The 21,290-nt window shown below is 40.2% G+C and overlaps 1 protein-coding gene across 1 annotated transcript in view; it reads right to left on the reverse strand.

Moving 5' to 3' along the window:
* Window positions 1-5,716: 5,716 nt before the first annotated feature.
* The window catches only part of KLHL14 (kelch like family member 14), a 60,542-nt gene continuing 44,968 nt past the window's right edge, over window positions 5,717-21,290 (reverse strand). The window contains exons 5-9 of the mRNA XM_083854424.1: window positions 18,354-18,432; window positions 12,104-12,294; window positions 11,779-11,937; window positions 8,894-9,051; window positions 5,717-8,435 (exon numbers count right to left, since the gene is read on the reverse strand). Of these exons, the coding sequence (XP_083710550.1) occupies window positions 8,295-8,435; window positions 8,894-9,051; window positions 11,779-11,937; window positions 12,104-12,294; window positions 18,354-18,432 (728 nt within the window). The 3' untranslated portion in view covers window positions 5,717-8,294. The remainder of the gene's footprint in view (window positions 8,436-8,893; window positions 9,052-11,778; window positions 11,938-12,103; window positions 12,295-18,353; window positions 18,433-21,290) is intronic.

A 21,290-nucleotide genomic window follows, 5' to 3' on the forward strand; every position in this document is an offset into this window, starting at 1 on the left:
GGTCTTATAAACGATTTTGTGAGTTCTCTCCATAGCTATCAGTAAGTGCCCTCTGGTGAAGTATGAGGGTGTCAATCCTGTTCTGCATCTGGGTCCTAAAATGTCTGCACAGTTAATTCCCCAAAGCAATGTCTTTAAATTACTTCATCTGAAACAGGGACACGGTCAGGGCACAGTGGCAGTCCCTGACACTTGGCCAATGCCAGCCCTGCTGCCCATCCATGAGTGACGGCAGGTCCTGCAGGGTTGAGCACAGCCTGGGGAATACCATGAGTGACACCAGGGAGGGGGCATTTGGAAGAGCTGTTGCTTATCTCCAGGGAATGGAGGAGAGAGAAGGGAGTGAAGCCACATAGCCCATGGCCTGCCTGATGGGCTTGCATGGAAATGGGATGTTTGTAGTGACTTGGATGTGGGCAAGTCCAAAGCTTCATTCATCGATGCTTTGGGTTGGACTAGGCGTGAAGTCTAATGCACAATTCACTTTACAGACCAAGGCTACAGCCCTTTGGATTTTTTCCCCACTGTAAGAGGAATAGACAATGCTATTGCAACCCTGAATACTAAGATTTAGTTACTAGATCCAGTATCACTAAGGATTGCAACAAAAGGTTTTCTGATTAAACTCTGAACTATAGGGCCAGGGATGGAATAAGTATCCACACTGGAATCAACTGAAGTTGATGTCCAATGACATTTTTTACAAGACAAGCAGGAGTGCTCATGTTTTTCACAAGCATGAATACATCTATCTATGGAAATAATTGCTCTGAGCAACTGCCTAAAAACAAGTGGAGGTGATCCAGAGCACGACACCCTTGTGCTAGTCAAAACACACTGTTGTTAGAGAAATATATCTTTTCAATTCAGGTACTGGAAATGCTCAGCAGCTCTTGAAACCACTGGAATATATCATGGCAAAAGTGAATGCTTGGAGAATAATTCACAAGAGGTGATGATGTGCCAGACATAATTCTTCACCAGTATCTTTCATTTTATTCCACTAGAAGAAGCAAAAGAGATTAAAAGACATCAGTATTTTTTTCAGAGTGCCCACCCACTGATTAAAGTGCCACACTTTCTTACAGCAGGTTAATTAATCTTCACACAGTCCTGTATGTAAACTCCACTCACTAAAGTTTATTGGATTCTCTACCTGGATCTGGCACAGCCAGATGACAGCTTTCATCCTTATCTTCAGTGGAAGTGCTGGTAAGAGGGGGACATTTTGTCTTGAATAGTGCCAAAATATCAGTCTGATCTGTTGTGACCTGGGCAGGTTACAGGGATGTTTCCTAGGGATGGGAGGACCTCATTGCAAAGATTCAGTTCATTGCAACCCTGGGCTACATTACTGTAAGTCAGACAGAAACCTCCTGGTCACTGTGCAGGTGAAGATGTGGGCCAGCTGGAGATCAACTAAAAAGGGAAAACCAGAACTGCTGGTGCATATAAATTCCATGGTCAGGGAGAGATTGAGTCACAGGCTTAGAGAAAAGTGAAGACTGGTAGTCTCTGGGTTTGCAAAAAAAGCTGTTCCAGAGTGGGAATAAACAGTTCTCCTGTTTATTCCACTGAAAGCAGGAGAAGAAATAGCAGCTTTGAAGATTCTATTGTGTGTTGCAAAAGTTTTCGAATATTTAATTTTGGACTTAAATTTTTGGAAAATATTTGTTTTCTATGTTAGGTTTTTTTTTTCCCAGGAATCACCTCTTTAAACTAATGAGACATTTAAGCTAGACATTAGGAAGCATTTTGTGATGATGACGGTGACTCCATCCCGTCACACATGGCTACGAAGGTTAGGCAAGTCAGCAAATGTCTGCTGGGAGCGCGCTGGACATGGCCAGCCCCGCCGGGCCGTGGGGGAGGCAGGGGATGACCTTGGCAAGCCCCAGCCAGTCCTGCTCCCTCTCACTCCGGCAAGTCTGAAGATTTACTTTCACCCTGAAGGTAATCAGTCAGTCGTGATTTTGACCTACAGTTTAATGTGCTCTCTTGCTATAGTTACAGACATCCTCCTTCTGGTTATGCTCCCTGCTGTGACTAATGGCATCTTTGCAGTTAAAGAGGTGGTTTTTAAAGAAAAACATCCAAGTTTCAGTGCTGTTACTGAGTTAACAGTTTTAGCAAAAACAATGGCACAGCAGTCCTTGCTATGGCCTATGAACTTGTCATTTTCTTGGTGTAAATGTGTACATGTATATTTGTATACATTTTGCAACACAACTACATACACAAGGAAGCAACAAATTTTTTCTGTTAGTGTTTATGAAAAGGATGATCAGTGTTGGTATTCACTAGTCACAGTGAAGTAGCTTTTAAGTTCAGCCTCCATTCATACAAAATAGTCTTGGTCAGCCAAAGTTTTTTGAAAACTGAATTATTTTGCACAAATGGAAACAAAAATGGAAATGAGTTTGAAAAGATCAGGGACTGAATACCACACAACATACTGATATATTAAGGAAGCTTTACAAATCTGACCCTGCAACTGTGATTTTCTGGAAGATGTTTAAGAGTGACATGAGAAACCATTTTTTAAAGATAAAACCATAAGGATTTTAATGATATTTTGCAAAATACCTTAGCCATTCCTAACTACTCCTTTTTAAAACACTGTGATTATTGAAGGGAATTCTTCTAACTGAAGAACAGGCTTTTAGCTTTAATGATGAGACCCCTTTAAATATATATATATATATATTATTTTTTTTGTCTGTGTAGATGCTGATGAAAATTTTGGGAAAATGTTACATTCATTTAAATCTCCTTCCCTTGTTTTCACTTTCCAAATAGGTTCCCTGTATTTGTTCACCTCTAAGCCCAATTAAATTCAAGGGCAGCAGATCACAAAAGCTAATGTTAGTAGACCAAAATTTCTACTCTGTGTGGCAAAAAAATCAGCAGAAAGTAGCTCAAGTTTTTTTTTTTCTTTGCAATATAAAACTGCAGATGTCATTTGGATACTAATTGGAGTCATTGTACAATCATGTTAGATGCCCTGTTCTCATTCAAAATGTGGCAGGTAACATAGTACCTATGTTCTTCAAGAAAAGATCAATGACAAAAAGGTAGTTTTCTGCTGCAGGGAGAAGACAGACAATTAGAAAATCACTATTTGTATTCAATCTCTGTTTACACTGGTTGACCACATCTCTTGCAAGTGCGCATTTCTCTCCAGCTTCAGAAATACACAAATATATCAGCACCAGAAGTCTCCTCTCGTTTTAGTTTGCAATTCAGGATTGCTTTATTAATCAACGCAAGATGCATTCATTGAACTGGATTAATCCTGCATAAGTAATTTTGAAATTTCCTGCTGAAGTTATTTTTCATTTCTGGGAACAAATCATTTATTTGGATTTTCATATATCAGGATCACAGAGATTTGCCACAGTCAGATTTTAATTTTAGTTACATCTGAGCTGGCTTATATATTAGGGTGCATAGTTTTGCATGAGAGCATCTTCTAAAATCTGTAATTGGTGTGGAACACTGACATGCACAGAATACATCTGACAAGGTCCAGAGAGTTAGGTTCAGTTTCGCTGATCAACATCTATGCTGCAGATTAACTGAATCTTTTATGGCATTACAAGCCCTCCAGAATTCATTAGTGTGCTTTCCTTTCCTGCAAACCACTCTGACCTCCAGTGCTGCCGTCACTGCTTCCTTGGACTGGACCCGAGAGGCTGAAACACTGACTCCTTTCCACTGCTGCACTAGTAACAGAAATTAAATGTGTATCTTAAAACTGCCCTGGAGTATGTGCATTGGCACTTACCTTGCTTGGCCTTTTAGCACTGCTTGGGATTTCTTTCTCCTTTGTCTGTACCAGAAAGTTCTATTTAAATTGAAATATGGTCTCTCTCTTAAAAGCAAGGGAACTAGAGTGCTTTATTGATGAGTGATTATAATACAATAGAAACCAGTACATATAATGAGATTTGGCATGGATTTTTCTTAGAAATTGGCTCACAGATGCAGCTAGCAGAGGAAATCATTGTATTAAAAGCAGAAAGGGGGACAAACACATGAGGGAAAGCAACGCCAGCTTTTGGGAGGTGGGTGCAGAGTACCTTTGAAGACAACACTGTAATTAATGAAAAGCATATTTTTCAAATGCCCTCTTTGTCATTTTTAAGGGCATGAGTACAGGTTTCAAGTCACCAGCAAATCAGTCTTCTCACACTTCTCGGCCAGTGGATGGGACCATAGCTCAAGATCAGGGAAATACCTTCAGTCACCAATCTGTTATTTTCCAGGTCTCACTCTGCAAAAGTACCTAGGCAAGTTTGTCATGCTGAGGATGAAACTGGGAAGGACAGCAGAGAAAGAGAACCATGTGTCCAGCTCCCAAAGCTGACTCTCATCAGAGAATGAGAAATGGACCGGGTTCTTCCCCCCAAAGCAGCTGGGACCAGGAATTGTGGCTCATCTGCTCTTCTTATGCTTCTCACCACCAGCATCATCTCTCCTCCCTTGTCACAGGTGCTGGCTGAAGTTGGGTGTTTGCCACAGCCCAGGCCTTGCAGAGAGGTGTCACTGGGCATTTGTTTGATAGGTTTTATTGTGCTGAAGTCTGTTCATTAAAGCCTGAACATAGCAACAACTAAGTACTCTGCTGATTTATCCCTCTGCTTGACAGCTTGACCACTGAAAATGATTAGCTGAATACCATCACCCAAGGGTTTATTTAGTTAGTTTCATGTTTACCTCATGTTGTCTTCTATTGAATTTTCTTCTGCCCTTGTATTGCCTTTCCTCTAATTTTTTTCCAGCCTTGCTCCGATATGTGCGTCTCAAAAACCATCTTTGCTTTTCTCATTAATCCTGATTTTTTCTGTGCTCTTGATCCTCAAAAACTTCCCACCTTCTCCTCTCTTTTTTCCTATTTTTTCCTTTTGTTTACTTTGTTCCCTTCCTTTCTAAATCATATTTCAGCCCATTGCTTCCAGTTTCTGCTCTTCATCCTTCTCCCACATTACTTAAAAAGTGCATAAATCTCCCTTCCTTCCTCTGCTGAAATAAACTCATTAATGAAATAATTCTATTTGTTGTGCTATCTTAGTGATATCCAGTACACCTCACACCTGCTATAAACAGGGGGGCCAGTTTGCTCAGTGCACTCCCTGGTTTGCATAGGCGGGACCTGGTCTCTGACAAAGGTTTTTAGGCATGAATAAACAATGCATGAATAGAAACTGGCATTAATGGAGCTTCTGCTTCCTGGTAGAACCGTCAGCTTCTACCTTGTCTTCTCAGCCTGGCAATACCTCCTGTCCCAACTCCTCTACAGTACACCCATGCCAGCACATCCCCTCCAAGAACTGAAATACCCATAGTTAGGAGGGTCAGTTGGCCAGGGGAGGAACATTTTGGAGAAGTATGAAGTGGCCACAACAAGCACTAAATTCCCCAAAGCAAGACTGATCTTACCAAAGCAGGGACAGAGGAAGAGAGGGAACAGCACAAGGCAGAGGCATTTCTCAGGCATGCAGTGGCTTCTCCAGTGAGAGATGGCACAAGGGTGGAGCTTTCCCTGCTGGGAAAATGTACTGCTTTCCCAGGCCAGGCACTGTGCTTAGGGGAAACCAGGCTCACTACATGTTTTACTGCAGTCATTGCACTGACAATCACTGAGTAATGACACTTGGAAAACAATGAGGCTCTTATATAACACCAGAAAATAAAGGAAGTTCACACATCTACATGATAAAAAAAGTTCCAAAGAATTTAATGTAGATATTATTTATACATACACTTTATAAGTAGGAATATGGCAGACAGTTGAATTAGTACATAAAGTTTTATTTAAAGTTTCCCCCCTACAAGCAAGCTTCATTTACACAGTCTAGTACTGTACAAAATTTACATTCTTTGTGTGACTTATTTAGTTAGCATTTTTTTCCTTGGTCATGCCTTCCTGATAGAAAGATTTAGATACAGTCCTCATAAATCTTTAAATTACCTTGGTAAAAAAGAGGAACCATTTAAAAGGACAAGAAGTATCCTTTAAAAATGGTACATTTTAGTAGAGACAGGTGACAGTCAGTGTTCAGTGGCAGACCTTTTAAATGTCATACAAGGTTTCCTCATTTAGTATCTTAACAGTTTCCTTTTTTATATATATTTATATTTATATACTTTCAACAGGAAAGGAAAAAAACAAGTCATGATTGCACCAAATATATTTTACAAGGGATCCCTTGGATCTGAACAATATAAATAAATACAAAACCAACTAAGATTGCACTATGTAGGAGAAATGGATTGAGATTTCAGGATATACACTCCACTTTTATGAGTTCCTTAGTGATGCTCACTGGAAAACTCCCTAAGGGCACATTCAAATATTAGCATCTTCAGATAATTATTTTGTTTAAACATTTTTTTCCAGGCGTGCAGCTACCTCATCAATTGGATTATTGCATTTGTGTGGTACCAGTCTTTTCAGCATTACTCCAATTTTACAAGTTGTGTAATTCTGCTGCAAGCAAGGGAGTTGCAATAAAACTGGACTGATGCCAGAGAGAGACAATCCCATGATATTTGCTCTCTGTTATTTATATTGCTCTCAAGCATCAATATATAGTGTAATTTCTGTGTACATTCACCCTTTTTCTATTTTGCAAAGCAAATAATGAAGTCTTTCTCTCATCTATTGCCTCTGCAGCAGAAATCAACTCCAGTAGCTGCCTGCTCCTTACTTAATGCCCTAGCATTAAGTTCTGTCATATGTGCAGGGCTGAAAATGCAGGATCCCAGTGTCCTTTGCCTTTTATCTGGTGCAGTGAGCTACAACTAGGCAAATTAAAGGCCAGATATTTAGCTGACATAAAGTACATCCATTGGCTTCAATGGAGCAATGTCAGTTTACACCAGTAAAGAGGATGGTCCTGAGAGTAATGAATGCAGCACTAGTAAACCACAGTGGAAGAATTATGCACATACTTTAATGAGGTGCGATGATTATGTCTGTTAACCGCAAGGTGATGAAGAATCGGGCTCAGATTTTGTCACTGCTTTTGCAAAGCCAGGACAGAAAGACATAAACTTAACACATAGACAGTCTGATTTGTGCAAGCAACTATGACTTCATGAAGCAAGTCCTAAATGCTACTGGTCCTGTGTGGGAGCATTCTGAACTCGCTTTGCAATGTGTAAATAATTACACAGACTATAAGGCAGTGGAAAGTCTAGCCTTATATTACTTTGGATCAACAGTAAAACTCTCTCAGAATGCCTCTTAAGATCAACCAGACAGGACTACTTTAACTACTTACCAACATCTCTCCAAAAATGTGCATAAGCATTTCAGAGTCCAAAGCAATTAATTTATGATTAAATGCAGTCTTCTTGTCTTTGGAAAAAACTTGCACAGATGCTGATATCTAGCAGGTTAGTGAAAAGGAAGTAAGGTTTCTGGTGCTTTGTTAAGTGGTCATAGAAATAACTTACTTTACAAAGCCACATTTTAAGCTGCAGGATCCAAATTCTGTTATACTAATGTAGAAGCAGTCATTCCATGTGATTTCAGTGAAATGACTCTGACTTTACACAAGTGTGATTAGAAGAATTTGATCCTAATCCCTAAGCTGCTATTGCAAGAAGTGCTCTGTAAAGCATAGCTTTCATTGTAGTCTGCTTTCTGCTGCACTTGCACATGGGAACTTTGAAGGCAGACTGTATTAGTTGCCAAGCTGTGCAAAAACTGAAAGATATTTCTTTACCTTTTATAATCTTCTGATGCTGTGTTGCTTGCAGAGCATATGAAGTAGTTGTAGGTTAGGATTACAGAGGAGGAGACAATTCTGCAATGCAGTGTGAGCTTTTCACTATTTGAATTCTGAAACATTCATGAAAACAACATCCTCATGACTTCAACACAGATCACATGCAGGTAAATACAATGCACAATACTGATCTTGTCTCTTCAGGCTCTATTTGAACAGTTAGCCATCTTTTTTTTTTTTTTTTTAAAGTTAAATTAATTGTGAGGAGTGTCTCTGCAGCAGGAAAAGTTTAAATCAGTCTGAAATGGCAGTCTGTCAGCATGTAATGTTCGGTGTGTTTTAGCTTCTTGCTTCCTAAGACACCGGCACCTATCTGAGATGGGACAACGCTTGGTTTTTCTTTTCTTTTAGTTTGCTCCTAAAGCATAAACATGGAATGAGGGGTCAATTATGGTAGCTTTGTTTTAACAGGAATTCTGTTCTAATAAAATATTTACGTCACCCGTCATTATTTTCCCAAATGCACTCAGTGTTCGTGTCAGTGCCTCTGGCCCATCACTTGTTGTACGGAACGCAGGCCGGCAATACCACAGTCGAACACGCCGGTCCTGCAAGGGGCTCCGCAACGTCACCTTCCAGTTCTGTCCAAGTCCCTTTCTCAGGACTATAGCAAATAGTAGAAGATTTGTAGGCTCCCTGTAGAAGAACAAAATGTCATATGTGTCAAAATGTCAAATGTGGCTGTGGTAAAATCCAAGTCACACATCAGCTCTAAAGATATTTGAAAGTGATGTGGGGTCAGTCGAACTTAAAAGCTCTTCAAGAGGTTTTATTTTTTTCAGCAATCAGCCTCTGAAAATCGGTCTCATTTACAAGCATCTCATAAGCAGAGATATAAGCATATAGTCCCATCAATCTTTTTCAAAATTCCTTCTGATTTTTAAATTACTCATATCAGTGAATAGCGTGTAATAATAACGACTTATCTAAATAGAGAAGCACAAAGGTGAAAAAACACTCCATGTTCTCCACAACCTGAAGCTGCCCCTGTAGCTAATTCCCCTCCCCTCTCCATCCCATATATGCATACTCTATGGACTGTCCACAAGAACTCAGAAGGAATAGAAAGGTGATTATATAGAGCAGGTACACACCATACTCCAGCTGTAGCCTCCTACAAGGTAAATGCTGTCATCAAGGACTGCACAGCCAGGGCCACTGCGACCCTCCAGAATGGGAGTCTGGAGGATGTTCCACTGGTCACCTTTTGGATCGTAGCATTCCACAAGCATTACATCAAGATGGGAGAAACCTGGATGAAGGCATAAAGAAAAGAGAATGTGTGTTATGACATGCTGTTTTATTACTTATTTTACTGTTAAATTTATTAAATTACAGTTACAATTATATTATTACAATTGTAATTGTTTAACATTTTTCCAGAAAATATTTTCATATACATTTAAGCCAACCTCTGTAACACGAATGCTTTGTTATTTCAATTCAAATAAATCTGTTGAAGCTTTTTACCATTAGTTCTACAGTCTTCTAAAAATCATGAGTCCCTATAAAACCTGACAACATCAGGAAACACTCAGTAATAACTTATCAGTGACATAAGCAGATTCAAACAAAATTCTTCTTTGTCTGTCAGTGCTAATACAAGTTTGAACATGTAGGAAAAGACTGTCCTGGCAATCTTTCTCAAAATTCAGCAGATCCAATCTATTCAAAATTGAACAGATTGAATTTTGCTCAGAAATCAATGTCTAACAAGTCCAGGGAGAGCTTAGACAACTGATGCCACTTGGTTATAAAGGAACAAAGTGCTTAGCATGATGGACATGATGTGCAGGACCAGTTTCAATTTTCCAGCTCATTTAAGGTGTACCCTAAAGCACACAGCTGTGGTAAAGTCTTTAAGGTAACAAAAAAATGTAACCACAAAAATGGTGGTCTCATCTTTCCCTGGTAGGCCAAAAAATGCTCCAAATGACTGCTGCTGTTTGATCACCAAAGGGCAGAGGGGCCTCAGCTCAAGATTCTCAAGCTGTATCAGTTAGTATGAATTAAGTGAGCTGAACACAGACATTTAATACAGAAGTCCCAGTTCCTGCTCTAATATTTAAGCAATTCCCTATTTCAAACTACTTTCTTTATCAGAGCACTGCAGTATAAGTACAGCTTTCTTAATATGCTGAAGTGCTTTTCTTAACCCTTCTGTCTTCTCTTCAAGGTATGACAGCAAAGAGAAGTAAGATTTTTCTGTAAAAAAGTGTATTTGGTGATATCAGCACTTCATGAGGGAGCTGCTTGCTCAAATATTATTTATGTCTGGAATGAATATGAAATAATATGAAATAATTCATAATAATATGAAATAGTTATTTTCTGCTTTAAGGTTTTCAAGGGGCCATAAAAAGGCCACTGCTGTGCACCCAGAAGCTGTCAAAAGCTCTAACAAACTGCAGTATGCACATGACTAGCTGTGATGTGGTAAATGCACAGCTAACACTACTTCACAGTTCAGCTTCACAAAGGAGTGCTTTGCCATGGAGTTCTGCTATTCCCTGCCAGTGGAGAATTTGTGACATTTCATCCACACTTCAGTCCCCTCCCTCCTCCCTGTCCTTGCAGTTCTTCCTTTTATTTCACTGTATAGGAGAAACCATTTATTTCCAAAGAGTCCTTTTACCAGACAGTCACATCCTTCCAGAAGTCTGGATGTTAAACACCTCTCACAACAGTGAGCAGTTCAAGCATAACAAAGGCACCCAGGACAGCAGTTGTAGGGGCAAAAATGCAAGGTTTATCAGAAGTAGATGAAACTGGATGGGGTAAAAAAGAAGGTGGCAGAATAGAAGCAATTCAAGCCTTTGCAAGCCAAAGTATGTGCTTTAGCTTGAGGAGAGCTGTGACAGGTTTTTCTTTTGTGGGAGGAAAAGCCAACACCACGAAGCCCTGAAACCTACAAAATTTGCAGGTGTTCATGTGCAAGCAGCTTTTATCCTCTCCACCTTATAAGGTCCAGTCCTTAAACACCCATCACAGCTGGGGGTGGAGGCACAGCAGCACTGAACCTGCCTGCAGGGGTTTATGCACCAGTACTATTTATCAGGGAAAATTTACATCTGAGACTTTGTCCCTTGCATTCTCCACAGACACTCAGATCTCCAAAAGCAGCATGTGGCTTTACAGTGTCATGAGGACCCAGTGACTGGAGTCAGAAATGACCTGGTCTTACTGGCAGTTAACACTTTTAAATTTTTTTCTTTTACGTTATGTTTTTGTCTTTTGTTGTTGGGGGTCTTTTATTTATTTTTTTTATTTTATTTTAAACATTAAAAGAGAAAGAAGAAAACAAGTGATTATAAACTATCAAATATTATCACAGGATAAAGGAGTAGGAGGTGTGCTTTTTGTCTAACTGGCCGGATTAAGAAACATCTTTAACAGCAATGACATACAGGTATTAAGATAAAAATACCAAATGCCTAAGCAATAGTTATTTTAATATGAGACCTTTTCAAAAGATGAAAACAAGAATTATAATAAACAAGCTACATTTAATACTAATAAGGGATTTAAAGAGCCAAGTCCTAATATTTAATGGCTGGAAGTTTGCTTTTTTTTTTCTCTTCATTAAATCAGGAGCTTGTTTTTGTGTGTTGCTCTGAATAAAGCTCTCTTTAACTGCACATTTTGGAAAATGATTTACAGAGGAAAATATTGCTGGTACTTTTGGGTCAAAGAATAATCTGTTTGTTTCATTGAATTCTTGGTAATGACAAATTGTCCATGCCTTTGAGTAATGGAAGCTCCCATTTTTATTATCTAAAGCATTCATTACTCATATATTTAATGTACTGTTATAATTTTAAAATAATTTGCATAAAATGTTTTTAAAATTGCTGGCTCAAGTGTCCTGTTAAATGGTGTTGCTTGGCTTTTAATGTATTTAACAGTGACTGTCTAATAAAAATAGTCTTTAACAAAGATGTGGGACACTGAGATACTTTTTTGCTATTAAAAATGTGACCTTTCAAATGGTTTCCTCCAATGGCATACAGTCGATCATTCATTACAGCCAGAGTGTGGATTGCTCGTTTTGTGTTCATGTCCTGTTTTCGGGCCCAGACGTCCATCACAGGGTCATAGCAGTACAGCCAGGGGACGTATTCTCCATTGTGAACGCCTCCTGCAAAGTAAATACACATCAGTTAATTAATACAAATTAAAACATTGTGCTGCAGCTGGAACTTAGCTCTCTGGTTTTGAGGTTCTGTGGTGGTTTGTTTTTTTTTTTAATGGTGGTTTTGGGTTGGTTTGCTTGTCGTACAGCAGGAATTACTCAAGACACTGGCCTGAAATATATATCTTGCCATTGTGAACGGCTCCTGCATGGGCTGCCAGGGGTTGTGGTAGCGAAGACACGTAACGCCACTCGTTTGTCTCCAGGTTGTAGCACTCGACGCTGGACAAGTAGCCGGTTTCGTTTCTTCCACCGATGACGTACAAGTTCTTGTCAAGGCGGCAGGCGTAGAAACTGGCCCTCCTGGAGGACGGGCAGAACAGAACAAAACAAAACAAGCCAACAACAAACCAATTAGCCATGTCAAACATTTCTTTCCCCTCTCCAGCTGACTCCTTGAACTAAGAGAGCTGCTCCTTCAAATGCTACATTGGAGAGAAGTGTCCAGGAGCTTCATGTGCTTACAGCTCTCCTAGAGACTGTGGCTGCTTTGCCAAGCAAATTCACAATACTCCACGTGAAAAAATACTTCATTTTTTGTGTCAAAACAATTAGGCACACATAAAACTGCCAGGAAATACCCCTTTTCAAAGCTGATTGTTGCTTTTTCACACCCGTGAAAGATAAAAAGGTGCTCATTAATGTATGGGGCATTACCTTGTAAGGGATATAACAACTCAGTAAGACAAAGTGAAAAATGAGGTAGATAATGTAACAATAATAAATTATCTTGACATTCACTTTCTTTATGGTCCTTCAAGGGTCATTGTTCCCAATTTACTAAGAGAACCACATCATCAAAATTTTTCTTCAATTATCATTTTTTTCTTCTTTCTGCAGTACTGCAAACAGAACAACGTTCCTTATGCTAGCCACAACACTACATTTCCACCCTTTAACTCGAATGAGGTCTGTCTCCATCCAACTAACTCTGAGAAAAGTTTTAGCCACCTCTCTGCTTTTACATGCAACTCAGGTGTGTAGGAAAAGAATTAAGTTTTCTGGCCAGGCCTGTTGGGCATATATTAGTTTGTCTTCCTCGTGCCTCAAAAATTAATGGTGAGTGTTCGTTGCTGAAGTAAAAATTGAGCAGTAGATGATTTTGAGAGACCTTGGTTGGTCTAATCCACTCTCAGGGAAAGCTCCCTGGATCATTCAGCAGCAGGAAGGTTTGCTAGAGTAGCGACCTTTAATTTCAAGCTGCAAAAGAGCACAGCTGGGCTAGGATGAAGAGCTGAACAAAATATTGAATGACGAGAGTCGTCAGTCTCCAGCATAAAATTTTCTCCTGGGTGAAACCAGAATGACACGGGAGCCCAGAAATGAGCAGGCAGGCCAGGCACAGCAAAGTGTAGCTCTGACAGCTCCTGCAAAGCAGGCACTCTGAAGTGTGGCTGTAGCTTGCCAAACCCTGCTCTGTGGCTGATCCAATGCACTCTGGTTTCTGCCCAGATACCTTAATTTGAATGTGGGAGCAGCTGCATATTTCACTCCTGAATCATGCAGTAAATCTTGGGGCCTTGATGGTCACCTGCACCATCAAGGACCTGAACCTGCAGAGCACTGCAAAGCATTTGGATGAGAAATGGTACACACAGAGCACAGCATCCTCAGTGAACAGCTTCAGTATGTCCAACTCCTTCCCGGGCTTCCCAAGAGCCATCCCATGACCAGGTGAGCTAGCAAAGTCTGGTGTGCCCTGTCCCTAACCTGACATCTAGCCAGGCATGTTTAGGAGCATTTCCTTCAGTGGAGGCAGGAATAAGATCTTGCTCTTTTGCACAGCTACCTATTTTCACAAAACTTGTAGCATCCTTTAACATTTTGGAGAAATCTCCGTCTTAGTTAAAAGTGTCTGAGCCTGGCTGGTGATTTATAAGTTGGAAGAGAAGTCAAGCAGACACCAAGAGATACAGCCATGGAAACAGCAGGGTTGGCTGAGCATTCAGGGAACAGATTTGATGCATCACTGCCTGTTTCTGACCTTACTTTTTGCATTTGGTGTACACCTGACAGGGCTCCTCACCAGCCAGGTCACTGAACACCTCCTGTTCACATCTTTGCTTTCACCCTGCCTGCACATGGCCAACTTGGATGGTGTGGGACAGAACCCCTTTCTGAGTGGGGCTGGGAATTCCACCCCAGGGAAGACTTCTGAAAAAACCTGTGGAAATAGGGCAGGAATACAGGCAAGTGTCTTCAATCAACTGATGAATTAAAAAAGACCATTTAATTTATCTGTCAGTGGGCAGATAGAAGCTGATGGCATATTTTGCTCCGCATGGTCGGGCAGCAAATTGTGCATCTATGTTTTTAGCCTGATATTCTATGGAAACAAAGCTAATTTGATTATACTGTACATGTACCCATGTCTGCCTACTGTTGTCTCCTAAAAAAAACACCCCTACTGACTGATTTCACTCTAATTTGACAGAGGCTATAGGTGTTATAGGTAATCAAGTGTGTATAAGCTTTCTGAGAGTATGTGACAGGCCTGAGGCAACACAGCCCACAGTTGCCCCCAAAAGTAGAAAAAAGCTGCAGAGGTCACCTCCTATTAAACATGAGAGCCTGCACAGGCAGGTATACACTTTTCAACCCTCCTGTGTCTAGCAACCACAAGGCGCAAAACCAGAGGGTGCCTCTTGTCGGTGCTCCCACATCCCTTGTTCACCTTCTCTGGTGAACCCATTAACAAACTGCTCTCAGTGTGTTTTGCCTTTTCTTTTTTTTTTTTTTTTCTTTTTTTTTTTTTTTTTTTAAAGTTTAGGTTTAATAAACAGAGGTGGACAGAACTTGCATGCATTGTTCTCTTAACTAGGATTTAACTGACGCTATTCTGTACATGTACTCCTGGTTTCATCCACACAGTGTCACTATAAGGAGCAAAAATGAAAGCATCAGCATACTTCACTCTTCTGCTTGGATGTGAACATTCACTCAGTAGCTTCTGTCACAAATATTTTAAGCTTTTGGGGTTTTTTTAGTTTTCAATGATACTGTGTGTAAGGGCATGCTGTTACAGTGTGCAAAGGCATGCTGTCAAGTGATGACTTTTAAACTGCTGTAAAATATGATTGAGATGAAACTATAATACAGCAATCTTTGCATGACAACTTTCCCCTCAATACTGAGAAGACACTATTCATTCTAATCACATAACTAGAATGTACTTCAGGATATGGACAATAAGACAATTATTTTGTGATTTTCTTCAGGACTTGAAAGTACTCCATGTTCACTGGTCTCCTAAATGCTTTTCCTTCTCACCCCTTCACCCAACCATCAACCCAACCAACTCCTTCTTTCAAGTATACACATATAAAAGGGAAGATTTTCCTCATGATTTTCATGCATGATGAATTTATGCCCTGAAAATAGAACTACTGGTCTGAGGTTTAAAGTGACCAATGCTGTTACTGATTGTCGCAATATCTGGACCTGATTTTCAGAGTTACTTATAGAGTGCATGCTTTGTTTTTTAAAAAATGGATAATCTTAATAGGGGTTTACATTACTATTATTAAAGTAAAAGACTAAAATAAATTGTGATTTTTTTAAATCTCTTTTTCTGTGCCTTTTCTCAGCTCACTCAGCCTCAGAGAGTACACTGATCTTCTCACTTTCCACTTCCACTTGTGCTTCTTCAGAACCTGGTACAATGCCATGCTTTTTGCTGGTCTTCAAGCAAAAATGTTTAACTCAGAATGCAAGAAAAAGCAAGTTGTTTTAAATGCTGTCTTGCCCCACACACCTTGAAAAGCTCTGTGTTGAGCTGGCAAGATGCAACAGTTCTGACTGAGGTGTCCAGCTGAGGCACCACAAATTCAGATACAACTGCTACAAAGACTGCTCCTTCAATAGCCATCATAGTCTAACTCAACTGTTCTGCAAAAACCTCCCTGTTGTTATGGCATCATCAGGCACATGTGTGTTTCCAAAGCTTATGAGTCACTGGCTGGTTCTCTTAACAACAAACTCCTGAAAACAGTACATACTTTTCAAAAGCATCAAATTTGAGATGTTCTTCAAATGAAAAGAAACTAAACTTGGCTTTAAAGAAAACACACTGGCGACATTGAATCCATAAAGGGACTAGACTTTTCTTTATAGCTCACACAGTAAAATCAATCAGATATGGATTTTGGCATGTGAGATAAAAGTTTACTTATCAAATATTTCATACAGATTTTTGACTTGAGAATATACTGCCTGTGAATGAGTCCCACATTCACCTGGCAGTCATTTCAAAGGAGCTATTATAGTCTATCCAGCCAATTATTCTCAGACTAAAATTCCTAAATAGGTTTTGACTTGATGGACCATAATGACTCAGAAAAACCCATTTAACAGTCTGTCTTGTCAATGGTTCCTGCATTATGCCAGCAGAGACAGGGCATGACCCTGTACTCTTAGCACGGGGAAAATAGCCTGGTGATTTTAATGGGAACTTTATCTCACTAAAGGAGCTGGGAAAGAAAACTGCATAAAAGCTCTCTCTTATTTGTATGATCTTCTACAAACTGGGCCAGTCCATACCTCTGAAAGCTCTAAAAACTCTGAGGAAGTCATTAGGACTGAGCAAACAAACGATCAAAAACATTTTAGGAAGTGTGTGTAAAATCTCCTTTTCCCAGCAATAGCCCTAATGCTTAGGAGCCTTTAAAGAAAAACAACAGGCAAGCCTATGAGCTATGTATCCTGAACAAAAGAAGTGACAATTAACATTGTCATAGCAAAGCCCCTTGCAGAAGGAACTATGTTTGAATAGTCCACTGTATTTCAGTCTCTCTGCAAGGAGCTGTGGTGCTCATACATTGCAGTTTATCACGGGTAGGAGTGCAGGGCACAGCTGAATTTTGGCTTCTTGGCTGAAGGCAGCAGCTTCCACCAGAGCACAAGGCCAATCACCTGCCACACAGTTTTCCAGGGAAACACAACTGGCCAATGTGGAGGTGAAAAAATTCCTACTGCCTCCTTTCTCCAACTCTCAGCTGCCTAGTTATGCTTTCTGTAGTTTTGTCAGCCAAATAAATCCAACTGCTCAGCTGGCTGCTGATGCCCCTCAGGAATTCGGCTTGGAGATACCCAGAGGGCCTCACCAGGATTCAGATTAGGCTCCACAGAAGAGGTCCAGCCTCCATACAAACACCAGTTGGTCTCCTAGTCAGTCTCCCAGCTCAGCAAGGATGACTTGGACAGTGATGCCCGATCTGATGCTCGCCTCCTGTCTCCCCCATGCCAACACCTACACTGGTGGTAACTCACTCTAGGAAGCTGAACCAGAGGGCAAGGTGTCCTCTGTTTTAAAGTAAACAGTCACAGCTGTGAAGGTTATCCCACAGGGTTGGTGGGAATGAGGGAGGAGGCTAAGTGCTGCCAAAGTAGGGACTTAGGTCAATCCAACTGAATGGTGAACAAAGGTTCTTCAAAAATTCTGCTGACTCACATTTTACCCCTGGAAATTTGAAAAGACAGCCATATTTCCAAGCATCTCATAAGACACACCTTAAATCACAAGGCTGCACTGAATTCAATATATTTATGACTGCCAGACACCTGAATAGTGTAGACAGTCACTATCAGGACAGGGATTCACAAGAAGATGGGTGTTGAACTGAAGGAAGGACACTGAATGTTTTCTTCAAATAACACTGTAACTTTGGGTCTTTTGCCTTTGACATTCTTCTTACCAAACATGCACAATTCTGTTCAGGTTTATGGGACTTTTTGCTGTCAGGGTAGGATTTGGGATCCACAGTTCAGTTTACGTCATCTTTACAAGTCATTGCTCAAGTTCACATCCACCTTTGCTCTTTGGTACACAGCAAGATTAAAACATGAGCTCCTCTAATATTAATGCATTTACTGACAGCAACTTCACTCAAAGACCACCTAGGATTAAGAGTCCTCTGACAAGTGGAGACAGGTTCAGAAGAGCTTTTCATAGCTGGTGTGGTGAAACAGGATGGAGTCAACATATGAAAGTTTCAGTTCCCTCTAAGATATCTGCCTATAATTACTGCTTGTTTACTGCAAACTCATCATGACACTTCAGTCAGGGAACATGACAGGACTCTATGGAGACTTCAGGAAAATCCTTCAGACCGTACTCAGGCAACCAGTAATTGCTTAAAGTCCATGGCTATTTTGCATGAGTTAGCACTGCAGGACTTGGCATCTGGAGTTCTGAATTTGGAAAGTTTTAAAAATTAGGAGACAAATGGGCTACAACTGCATGCCACAGTTTCATCTGTGTTTTTGATACTTCTATAGGCCTCCTTACTCCCAGAATTAAGCCAAACCTCAGCCGTTTCTAGGATGAGAAAACAGAAATTGAAAAACACATAGCAGGTTTTTACCTCTCTTGCATGGGTGGAAGTTGTATCCAGCTGTTAAACCTGGGATCGTATCGGCTAACAAAGTTTGTACTGTGTTTCCCTGTAAAGATAGATTATTTTGACACTCAGCTGTTTGTTTCATGTATTTAACATCATGATTGTAATATATATTACATACACTTCACAAGTTGACACCTTTTATGAAGGGTTCCCCCTTTTACAACAATGCATGATTACACTATGTGTACAGTAATAATTCAACAAATGGGGCACTGCAAGGCTTGAATTAGCAGTCACTAGCAGTAAAAGCAGATAGCGATTATTCTTGGTCTTTGTAATAAGATCTTGAAAATGTGTATTTAAATTTACTTATACATGCTGTGGTATTTTCACAGCCACAATAAATCACAGTACTAAACAAAATTACTGCCCAAAGAGGGCATCCCCACAGTATCTTCTTTATGACTAGAATTTTGTCAGGTAAAAAAATTAAAGGGAGAACACAAGCTTTTCTTTCTCCTTACATCATCTCTGTGTGGAACATGGCAAAAACCCATTGTGCAAATAACCAGGACCTGCATAAGCCATCAGCATGGGGTATGCAGTGTTTGCACTAGATAGTTTATTCTACCATGTACTTTCAGTGTAAGTTAGAAGGAATTACAGATGTGCATCGAAGGGGGAATACACTCTTAAGAGTTTTATTCCAACTGTGTTAGCTAAAATATGAAGCATGAGCAACATACACCAGCTAACTAGCTTCTCCCTGCTGTCAAGTCCAAGAACTGTGTTCATGTCTTCACGATATTAAGATTTCACCTTATTTTACATGCAGATTGACACCAAAGCAAGAAAACTGAAGCAAGAGAGTGCATGGCAATTTCCTGTAACACCTGAGACTTCAATAGATGAGCATTTTGAAAACAGAAACCTTTGTTTATGTATGTGTGACTAAAAAATTGAATTAGAGGCTTCACAGGCCAGCAGAATAACCTAACTGCATATGTCACAGTTCTATAAATGGTCACTGGGCATTCTACAAGGTGAATATTTTTGCATCAGACAAGCCTCTGCAGGATTGCCTGGCTTTCACTGCTTCATTCCACACTTACTTCAGCATGTGTAAATAGACCATCAAGACTGTGGAGAAGAATAACATACAGCTAGAATTTGTATTCGTAGTAATTTAAGATCATGTTCTACAAGAAAACAGAGAAAGAAACCACACTGACCGCTTTGGAAGTAAACTGATTTCCTCGCCATGTTATAAGCATGTTCTATATGAGGAGAGTAAAGCAGAAGACTGATGAGTAATGCAGCATTTCCCTTCAAATCCAGCATGGTGCCTAACGAGGACCACGCTGAGAGCCACTCAAAGACATGACCATCTCAGCACCATCTCAAGACACAGGGTGAGATTCCCATACTGTAAGGGCAAGTGGTCATTCTGCCACTGTGCTTAGTGAAGTGTACTTCTTTGGCCCATATCTGGATTCCTTTAGTCTACACAGAAAATTTAGAAAAAGAGGCATCAAGAGCTATAGATTCAGTAAGCCACAAAACACTAACAGTAACTTGAACAGGCTAGGTTTCACTGTCTAAGACATTTACTAATCTATTTCAAAAAGCAGGAACTCAAAATAATATAAATATTGATCCTAAGTTTAAACTTCTATTTTTCAAAATTTTTTTTCCTAGGTTTTAATGCTGCTGTATTCACTACATCTTTGAGTCACTGGGACTTCAATGCTCATTAGTTATACAGCAGCTTATTCAGTGTTGTCAGACAAGTCTGTAATTTGGCTGCCCAACACGTGTCATACACATACTCACTACAAACACCATGTATGTAGAAGACTGTAAAGTGCAGGGTAGAAGAAGGGTTTAGTAAGCCTAGAGGGGGGATGCAAGATACAAATCTGGGTCCTTCACAGGAAGGGAGACAGAATCAAACTTGAACAGGCACAGAGAAGAGCTACTATGGCAACAGGAAGAACAGAAAGTTTACCTTATGGCAGGAGACAAAGAACTTGGCCTGTAGCACCTAGAAATACAAAAGCTGAAAGGGGATAGGGAGTGTTGTCTGTAATACTTTAGAGGAACAAATCTCAAAGAGGGGAAAAACTGCTAAACTAAAGGCCAGCCTTGGCATGAGAACAAGGTGATTTAGACAGTCAAAGAACACATATTACTGGATATCAGAATAAGACTCCTAGTAATTTAGAGCAATTGGATTCTGTAACAGCTTTCCAACAGGAGTAGTGAGGGCTAGAAACCCAACTGCTTTTCAAATGTAGCTTAGAAAATTTATGAAATGGGACTATATGATGTCTGTGATTGCAGGAAAAGGACTTGGTGACCTACTTAAACTGGCTGGTATAACTGGTTTGACTGCTGTTTAAGTCTGGACTTCAGTTTGAAAGAGAACTCTACCTATTTTTTGCCTTGCTCATCATTCAGGAGATTGAAAATGTTAGGCTGCACCTGTTCCGTCAGAACACAGAACTTGAGGCAAGCGAACAAAAATCAAGATTAGCAAATCAGGATGATGGGACAAAAGGAGGCAGACACTGTTCTCTGCTCTGCAGCCATGCTAGAAGGTGATGGGCTCTGAAGGTTATGAAGGTTGGTCTTAAATCCATGCCTATGTTGTACACCCTACTTTCATCAGTGTTTACTCATGCGAGAACCCCTTGTGAAAGGCATAGCTACTGAAGGACATAAAAAAGTGAGAAAAAATGTCTCCCATACTTTCTGGGTTGTCAGGAAGTCAGCAGAGCATGAAGAAGGCGGGAACACTCCTTGGGGTCCACACAGTTTCTCAAGAACCAGACAGTCTGATGGCTAAAGCAATGTCTTTCCATTGCCACCATCTCTAAGACAATTCTTTACACTGGAAAAACACCTGGAGCATGCTCATTTGAAGTGGAAGCTTTGTAAAGCCTTGGCAAGATGGTT

This window comes from Zosterops lateralis (genome assembly GCF_965231275.1).
Source record: "Zosterops lateralis genome assembly, chromosome: 1".
Classification (NCBI taxonomy): Eukaryota; Metazoa; Chordata; class Aves; order Passeriformes; family Zosteropidae; genus Zosterops; species Zosterops lateralis.